The sequence below is a fragment of the Mustelus asterias genome, chromosome 12 (assembly GCF_964213995.1).
Source record: "Mustelus asterias chromosome 12, sMusAst1.hap1.1, whole genome shotgun sequence".
NCBI lineage: Eukaryota > Metazoa > Chordata > Chondrichthyes > Carcharhiniformes > Triakidae > Mustelus > Mustelus asterias.
In genome coordinates this window covers 109,478,897-109,488,676 of record NC_135812.1, presented here as the reverse complement: position 1 = coordinate 109,488,676, position 9,780 = coordinate 109,478,897, and the positions used below count along the sequence as shown (strand labels likewise).

Below are 9,780 nucleotides of genomic sequence, written 5' to 3'. Positions count from 1 at the left end.
TGTCACCTGAGTTGCCACCTTCAGGGAACCGTGTATCTGCACGCCTGGATCCCTCTGTATGCTAATATTTCTAAGGGCTCTACCATTTACTGTATACTTTCCTTCTGCAGTGGACTTTCCAAATCGCATCACCTCACATTTGCCCAGGTTAAATTCCATCTGCCATCTTTCAGCCCAGGTCTCCAGTCCATTGTGGCTCTAGTCAGGAGTCCTTAATTATGCTGGCTGCTTTTCCGAGGCAGTGGGAAGTGTAGACAGAGTCAATGGATGGGAGGTTGCTTTGCGTGATGGACTGGGCTTCATTCATGACCCTTTGTAGGTTCTTGCGGTCTTGGGCAGAGCAGGAGCCATACCAAACTGTGATACAACCAGAAAGAATGCTTTCTATGGTGCATCTGTAAAGGTTGGTGAGAGTTGTAGTGGATATGCCAAATTTCCTTAGGTGTTGGCATGGGGGGACCAGGACAAGTTGTTGGTGATCTGGACACCTAAAAACTTGAAGCCTTGACCATTTTTACTTCGTCCCCGTTGATGTAGACAGGGGCATGTTCTCCACTACGCTTTCTGAAGTCGATGACTATCTCCTTCATTTTGTTGACATTGAGGGAGAGATTATTGTTGCCGCACCAGTTCACCAGATTCTCTTTTTCCTGTACACTGTCTCGTCATTGTTTGAGATCCGACCCACTACGGTGGTGTCATCAGCAAACTTGAAAATTGAGTTGGATGGAGGCTATGCTGAGCACACTTTGTCAGCAAGAGGATATCATTTGCAGTGGTTTTTCTCAGTGAGTGACCTCATCAAGGTCAGAATAGAACCTTCCTTAACACCTTCATCGCAGTCAAGGATTGGACCATAATGCTGATGATGGTGGCATATTGATTACAATGAGTCTTTTTTTTATACAATGGGGAGTTTTGGCAGTGCATCCAAAACTCTATCCTGGATGGGAATATCATCTCCGTGGATACGAGGGTCACTGTCATCCTTTCCTTTCCAGTAGCTCCTGATGACATTGCTAAAGGGATCATCAGAGTGCACAGGCCTTTCTCCTACGTCAAGGTGGCATGCCATGGTGGGTCAGAATGTACACATAAATATACAATACTCACCCTCATGACACATAAAGACAAACAGTCATGCCAGTCCTGCAGACACATACACAAAAACAGATAGCTCTCACATAGCAATTGGCAGTCAATAAGAGCACAGCTAAATTGTCATTTCTGTTCATTTCAGTAGGAAAGGTGATCTGAAATTTAAACTGGTAAATGGAATGATGATCATGAAACTACCCAATTGTCATCAAAACTCATCCGGTTGACAAATATTCTTCACAGGAGGAAATCTGCCATCCTTACCCAGTCGGGCCTACATGTGACTCCACAACGGGACTGCATCAGAAATGGCCCTAAACCACTTAGTTTGTACCAATCCGATTCCTGAAGCCACAAATCAGCACCTCCTCCAGGTCAGGCTCCAGACAGCACACAACTCCGGCAGGCCCCGTTACTATGGCAGCACTCCAATTGGACCAAGGACGTGGGCGGGGCTAGGGGAAGTGCCGGGGAGGAGCCAAAGCCTGGAGGGCGGAGTCAGCAGCTAGAGGGCGGGGTCAGCAGCCAGGAGGCGGGGTCAGTAGTCGGGGGGGCGGGGTCAGCAACCTATAAAAGAGCTCGGGCGGGCGGCAGCGCCTTGGTTTCGCCGCTCTCGCTGTGCTGAGTGTGGGGCTGCTAAGCGCGGATCCCCCTCAGAGAGACTCCCTTCCCCCGGACCCGGGTTCAGCAGCATGTTGTGGCTGTGCGACAGCGGCTCCGGGCCCCAACCCCGCCTCTGGGTAAGAACAGCCGCGGCACCCCGCGGCCAGGTGTGATGGAAGGACCCGGGGAGGCGATGGTGGCCGGATTGTGGGGCGAAGGTTTGAGGGGAGTTGGGGTTCGGGAGGAGGTCGCTGTGCGGGGAGGTGGCAGTGGGGGGGTTGTTGGGGGGTAGGGGGAGTTATTGTAGTCTGTGGGGTGGGGGGGGCTTGAGTGAGTTGGGGTGGGGGTGAGTGGGTGGGGGGGTTGCGGCGGGTTGGGGGGGTTGCGGTGAGGCGGGGGGGTTGGGGGGGTTGCGGCGAGGTGGGGGGGTTGGGGGGCTTGCGGCGAGGTGGGGGGTTTGCGGCGAGGTGGGGGGGTTGGGGGGGTTGAGGCGGGGGAGGTGGGGGGCTTGCGGCGAGGTGGGGGGGTTGGGGGGCTTGCGGCGAGGTGGGGGGGTTGTGGCGAGGTGGGGGGGTTGGGGGGTTGCGGCGAGGTGGGGGGCTTGCGGCGAGGCGGGGGGGTTGGGGGGCTTGCGGCGAGGCGGGGGGGTTGGGGGGGTTGCGGCGAGGCAGGGGGGTTGGGGGGGTTGCGGCGGGGCGGGGGGGTTGCGGCGGGGCGGGGGGGAGGCGGGGGGGTTGCGGCGGGGCGGGGGGGTTGCGGCGGGGTGGGGGGTTGCGGTGGTTGCGGCGGGGCGGGGTGGTTTGCGGCGGGGCGGGGGGGTTTGCGGCGGGGCGGGGGGGTTTGCGGCGGGGGGGTTGGGGGGGTTGCGGCGAGGCGGGGGGGTTGGGGGGGTTGCGGCGAGGCGGGGGGATTTGCGGCGGGTTTGCGGCGAGGCGGGGGGGGCGGGGGGTGTTGCGGCGAGGCGGGGGGTGTTGCGGCGAGGCGGGGGGTGTTGCGGCGAGGCGGGGGGTGTTGCGGCGAGGCGGGGGGTGTTGCGGCGAGGCGGGGGTTTGGGGGGTTTGCGGCGGGGCGGGGGGGTTTGCGGCGGGGCGGGGGGGTTTGCGGCGGGGCGGGGGGGATGCAGCGAGGCGGGGGGGATCGGGGCGAGGCAAGGCGGGGGTCGGTGAGGCGGAGGGTGTCGGGGCGAGGCGGGGGATGGGGGGGCGGGGGGAGGGTGTCGGGGCGAGGCGGGGGATGGGGGGGCGGGGGGAGGGTGTCGGGGCGAGGCGAGGCGGGGGATGGGGGGCGGGGGGAGGGTGTCGGGGCGAGGCGGGGGATGGGGGGGCAGGGGGCGGGGGGAGGGTGTCGGGGCGAGGCGGGGGATGGGGGGGCGGGGGGAGGGTGTCGGGGCGTGGCGGGGGATGGGGGGGCGGGGGGATGGGGGTCGGGGCGAGGCGGGGGATGGGGGTCGGGGCGAGGCGGGGGTCAGGGGGAGGGGGTCGGGGCGAGGCAGGGGGAGTTGGGGGGGGTCGCGGCTGTGTTCGCTGCCTCCACTGGGTATAATGTTGGTGGCCGTTACCTATCACGGTTTGCAGCTGTCGGTGTTGTAAAATATTAACTTGCTTGGAGATTATCCAGAGTGTTTTCACATACAGCCACCTGTACAGAACACAGGTTTGGGTAATGTCAGTGAAATACTGTGGATATTGGAATCTGAGACCAGGACAGAGTGTATTGGAAAAACCCAGCAGGCCTGGCAGTATCTGTTCAGAGAGAAAGTGGAGTTAACATTTGGAGTCTGCTACATCTTTTTGCTGTCTCTCAGCTACAAGACATTAACTCCACTTTCTCTCCTTACAGATGCTGCTGAGTTTTCCAGCATCCTCTGTTGTTTGGGTGTGTTCTGATATTCTGGCTGCTTTTCATGGACCCAGCCTGTAAATGTTATTGAATTAATTGATATTGTGCAACTTGTGCTGTACCTGTTGAATCCTGCGGTGTGAGATGACACGTCTTCTCAAGGAGACTCTTGTCCCTCAGAAGATATTCTCACTCGTGCTGCTGCCACCTGCAGCATATTTGTTTGAGAATTTGTGTGTACATTTTGTAGTAACTGCAATGCAGAGGCCTTTGCGGTGCCTGTATCCATTGTAATTGCAATTTTTACAATGCCACCTTGCATGTCTATCCCTGGGTGAACACAGTAAGAAGTCTCACAACACCAGGTTAAAGTCCAACAGGTTTATTTGGTAGCAAAAGCCACGAGCTTGCGGAGCGCTGCTCCTTCGTTAGGTGAGTGGGAGTTCTGTTCACAAACAGGGCATACAGAGACACAAACTCAATTTACAGAATAAATATCCCTGGGTCTGCAGCCTCCTGTTCTGCTCTGACATTGCTTGTTCTTTATCATTTACACAGTGAGGGATCCACTATAAGTGGATGGTCGAGGACCATCTGTTCATATCAGACGCAGGAGTGCATTTGTGTCTGTGGCTCTTTATCTGTGTGTCCCGCATTAGAATCCACTGGAATATCCAGGACGCTGACTAGCTCTGTGATTGAACCCGTGCACACACGAGCCAAAATCTCTCTCTCTGTTAGGTACAAGCAAATGTTTAACACAATTTGAAGGTCCAATAACTTCCATAATTTTTTCTCAATTGTGGGGCTTGGTACTATACTTGGTGACTGTCGGAATGTTCTGGATCGCACAGTTCATTGAACAAAACAAAGCTTGTTGATATGGCCCTTGTCACCCCCAAGGCGCCAAAACGGCAGGGTTGTGGAATTGCCTGTGGATGTGTCAATAATATTGTGACTACTCTTGTACTGCTGAAGATTGTCAAGTGTTGTCCTGTATTCAGATGTTTCAATCGAAAGCATTTCCTCAGGAGGTTGGTGCGCCTGCCCATTCGCTGCCTGAGCTGCTGAGTATCTAGTGATTCCCCTTGTTGCTTCACGTTTCTATATTGCAGTGTTTCGATTGCGTTCTCCTCTTGACATTTGACCTGTACACACGGTATTAGGTTTACTGTGTTTCACTTCAAATCTGTTGAATTGAAGTTTGGATTGATTGGTAAAATAAAGCCTGTGTGACTGAGGAGGATCTGTGTCCATGTGACATTCTCTCTCTCTCGCACCAGGGACCGTGCCAAGACTCGGGGCTACACTGGACACTTGACCCAATAAAATGTGGTTGTACTGTGGTGGGAATTACCACCTGGTTTATAGAATATTTTTCCCAATCCCTGGTGATGGTGCAGCTTTTAACTACCAAACACCGAACACAATGGCCGTCGTCATTGTGCACATTTTCAAGATAGGAGTGGGTGATACAGCATTAAATATCAGCCTTTCAAATGGGGATTATTCAGCAGGATCAGGGTCACTCACTGTGGAACTGTACAGAGTCACTGTTTATTCAGCAGGGTAAGGATCACTCACTGTGGAACTGTATAGAGTCACTGTTTATTCAGCAGGGTAAGGATCACTCACTGTGGAACTGTATAGAGTCACTGTTTATTCAGCAGGGTAAGGATCACTCACTGTGGAACTGTACAGAGTCACTGTTTATTCAGCAGGGTAAGGGTCACTCACTGTGTAACTGTACAGAGTCGCTGTTTATTCGGGGTGAGGATCACTCACTGTAATTGTACAGAGTCACTGTTTATTCAGCAGGGTAAGGATCACTCACTAACTGTACAGAGTCACTGTTTATTCAGCAGGGTAAGGATCACTCACTGTGTAACTGTACAGAGTCACTGTTTATTCAGGGTAAGGGTCACTCACTGTGTAACTGTACAGAGTCGCTGTTTATTCGGGGTGAGGATCACTCACTGTAACTGTACAGAGTCACTGTTTATTCAGCAGGGTAAGGATCACTCATTGTGTAACTGTACAGAGTCGCTGTTTATTCAGCAGGGTAAGGATCACTCACTGTGTAACTGTACAGAGTCACTGTTTATTCAGCAGGGTAAGGATCACTCACTGTGTAACTGTACAGAGTCACTGTTTATTCAGGGTAAGGGTCACTCACTGTGTAACTGTACAGAGTCGCTGTTTATTCGGGGTGAGGATCACTCACTGTAACTGTACAGAGTCACTGTTTATTCAGCAGGGTAAGGATCACTCATTGTGTAACTGTACAGAGTCGCTGTTTATTCAGCAGGGTAAGGATCACTCACTGTGTAACTGTACAGAGTCACTGTTTATTCAGCAGGGTAAGGATCACTCACTGTGTAACTGTACAGAGTCACTGTTTATTCAGCAGGGTAAGGATCACTCACTGTGTAACTGTACAGAGTCACTGTTTATTCAGGGTAAGGGTCACTCACTGTGTAACTGTACAGAGTCGCTGTTTATTCGGGGTGAGGATCACTCACTGTAACTGTACAGAGTCACTGTTTATTCAGCAGGGTAAGGATCACTCATTGTGTAACTGTACAGAGTCGCTGTTTATTCAGCAGGGTAAGGATCACTCACTGTGTAACTGTACAGAGTCACTGTTTATTCAGCAGGGTAAGGATCACTCACTGTAACTGTACAGAGTCACTGTTTATTCAGCAGGGTAAGGATCACTCACTGTGTAACTGTACAGAGTGACTGTTTATTCACGGTAAGGATCATTTGTTGCTGGTTACTCAGGATAAGGGTTAATTAAGCAATATTTTGCAGTGGGACCAGTATTATGACTCTTAATAGGTTTCCCATCTGAATAGTCAGGCCATGTGTTCCTCCTGTAACTGCCTCCAGAGTGAAAGAAGCTGTCTGAGTGAGGGACAGGAACTATTCTGAAAGTCAGCTGGAGCCTTTAACATAAGAACATAAGAAATAGGAGCAGGAGTAGGCCCTCAAGCCTGCCCCACCATTCAATAAGATCATGGCTGATCTGAAGTGGATCAGTTCCACTTACCCACCTGATCCCTATAACCCCTAATTCCCTTACTGATCAGGAATCCATCTATCCGTGATTTAAAGATATTCAACGAGGTAGCCTCCACCACTTCAGTGGGCAGAGAATTCCAGAGATTCACCACCCTCTGAGAGAAGAAGTTCCTCCTCAACTCTGTCCTAAACTGACCCCCCTTTATTTTAAGGCTGTGCCCTCTAGTTCTAGCTTCCTTTCTAAGTGGAAAGAATCTCTCCACCTCTACCCTATCCAGCCCCTTCATTATCTTATAGGTCTCTATAAGATCCCCCCTCAGCCTTCTGAATTCCAATGAGTGCAAACCCAATCTGCTCAGTGTCTCCTCATAATCAACACCCCTCATCTCCGGTATCAACCTGGTGAACCTTCTCTGCACTCCCTCCAAGGCCAATATATCCTTCCTCAAATCAGGGGACCAATACTGCAGTATTCCAGCTGCAGCTTCAAACATCTGTTTGAAGTTTATTTATTAGTCACAAGTAGGCTTACATTAACACTGCAATGAAGTTACTGTGAAAATCCCCTAGTCGCCACACTCTGGTGCCTGTTCAGACACATGGAGGGAGAATTTAGCATGGCCAATGCACCCTAACCAGCACGTCTTTCGGACTGTGGGAGGAAACCAGAGCACCCGGAGGAAACCTGCACAGACAGTGACCCAAGCTGGGAATTGAACCCGGGTCCCTGGCACTGAGTCAGCTATGCTAACCACTGTGTCACCGTGTGCCCATGTTTTAGGATCTCAGGAGAGATAATCAAATTCTCCACCTTATCTCGTAAAACAAGCATTTTGGCTTGCATAACCTGAGCTGGAGTGGAGCCAGACGCTATCAGTCCAAGAGAAAGGTGTTGTTCAATCATTTCTTAACCAAACATTCTTGTGACATTGAATCACCTTCCTGAGACTTAGCTGAGTTATATGGTGCGCTGTGTGCTCGCTCACTCCAACTCCCCTCTCCTCTCTGGTGTGATCAGAACAGAGTTTGATTTGATTTATTATTGTCACATGTATTAACATACAGTGAAAAGTGTTATTTCTTGCGTGCTATACAGTCAAAGCATACCGTTCATAGAGAAGGAAAGGAGAGAGTGCAGAATATAGTGTTACAGTCGTAGCTAGGGTGTAGAGAAAGATCAACTTAGTGTGAGGTAGGTCCATTCAAAAGTCTGGCAGCAGGAAAGAAGCTGTTCTTGACGGAAGGTGGAAGAGAGAATGTCTGGGGTGCGTGGGGTCCTTAATTATGCTGGCTGCTTTGCTGAGACAATGGGAAGTGTAGACAGAGTCAGTGGATGGGAGGCTGGTTTGCGTGATGGATTGGGCTACATTCACGACTTTTTGTAGTTCCTTGAGTCTTGGGCAGAGCAGGAGCCCATACCAAGCTGTGATACAACCAAAAAGAATGCTTTCTATGGTGCAACTGTAAATGTTGGTGAGCGTTGTAGCTGACATGTCAAATTTCTTTAGTCTTCTGAGAAAGTAGAGGCGTTGATGGGCTTTCTTAACTATAGTGTCGGCATGGGGGACCAGGACAGGTTATTGGTGATCTGGGCACCTAAAAACTTGAAGCTTTCAACCCTTTCTACTTCGTCCCTGTTGATGTAGACGGAGACATGTTCTCCTCTACGCTTCCTGAAGTTGATGACAATCTCCTTCATTTTGTTGGCATTGAGGGAGTCAAGACTGAAGAGAATGTGTCCAATGGCGCAGTCTCTTGTGTAACTGTGACTGTCATTGTGGTTTGAGGCTGTCGATTGGTGCTGCCCTGTCGGAGGGTATGGGCAACGTTGAGAGGTCATTGTCTGATGAGACATCATGCCTACCTTTGCCTTCGGGTGCATATCATACCTCTGTGACTGCTATCTCAAAGAAGAACAGGGGCGATCTCCCAGCTGTGACCAGTCGATCAGAATCATTAAAAGTAATAGCCTGGCCATTTTTCCATTGCAAAATATGGGATCTTGCTGTGCCAAATTAGCTGCTGCATTTCCTACATCCTAGAATAATGTGCTTCTCAGGGTATATCGAGAAGGATGTTCATTCTGAGACTGAATTTTTATGGGGGGGTGTGTTTGGGTTTGATAAGTTGAGTGCAGTGTATACATGTCCTGGAACGGAATTATATATGCTAGCTTTGAAACCCAGTAAGAAGTCCAACAGGTTTATTTGGTAGCAAACGCCACTAGCTTTCGGAGCGCTGCTCCTTCGTCAGGTGGAGTGGGAGTTCTGCTCACAAACAGGGCATACAGAGACACAAACTCAATTTACAGAATAATGATTGGAATACGATTCTTTACAGCTGATCAAGTCTTAAAGGTACAGACAATGTGAGTGGAGGGAGCATTAAGCACAGGTTAAAGAGATGTGTATTGTCTCCAGACAGGACAGCTAGTGAGATTTTGCAACTCCAGGCAAGTTGTGGGGGTTACAGATAGTGTGACATGAACCCAAGATCCCGGTTGAGGCCGTCCTCATGTGTGCGGAACTTGGCTATCAGTTTCTGCTCAGCGACTCTGCGCTGTCGTGTGTCGTGAAGGCCGCCTTGGAGAACGCTTAGCTGGAGATCAGAGGCTGAATGCCCGTGACCGCTGAAGTGCTCCCCCACAGGAAGAGAACATTCTTGCCTGGTGATTGTCGAGCGGTGTTCATTCATCCGTTGTCGTAGCGTCTGCATGGTCTCCCCAATGTACCATGCCTCGGGACATCCTTTCCTGCAGCATATCAGGTGGACAACGTTGGCTGAGTTGCAAGAGTAGATACCATGTACCTGGTAGATGGTGTTCTCATGTGAGATGATGGCATCAGTGTCGATGATCCGGCACGTCTTGCAGAGGTTGCTGTGGCAGGGTTGTGTGGTGTTGTGGTCACTGTTCTCCTGAAGGCTGGGTAGTTTGCTGCGGACAATAGTCTGTTTGAGGTTGTGCGGTTGTTTCAAGGCAAGAAGTGGGGGTGTGGGGATGGCCTTGGCGAGATGTTCGTCTTCATCAATGACATGTTGAAGGCTCTGGAGGAGATGTTGTAGCTTCTCCGCTCCGGGGAAGTACTGGACAACGAAGGGTACTCTGTCCACCGTGTCCCGTGTTTGTCTTCTGAGGAGGTCGGTGCAGTTTTTCGCTGTGGTGAGTCGGAACTGTTGATCGATGAGTCGAGCGCCATATCCTGTTCTTATGAGGGC

General features: G+C 51.2%; 1 protein-coding gene across 3 annotated transcripts in view; it reads left to right on the top strand.

The window, feature by feature from the left end:
* The first annotated feature begins 1,704 nt into the window (after positions 1–1,704).
* The window catches only part of abcc3 (ATP-binding cassette, sub-family C (CFTR/MRP), member 3), a 140,448-nt gene continuing 132,372 nt past the window's right edge, over positions 1,705–9,780 (top strand). Inside the window, exon 1 of one of the 3 annotated variants that reach the window (XM_078225864.1) lies at positions 1,705–1,838. In XM_078225864.1, the coding sequence (XP_078081990.1) occupies positions 1,791–1,838 (48 nt within the window). In that variant the 5' untranslated portion in view covers positions 1,705–1,790. The remainder of the gene's footprint in view (positions 1,839–9,780) is intronic. The other 2 variants (XM_078225862.1, XM_078225863.1) reach the window with 2 other exon arrangements.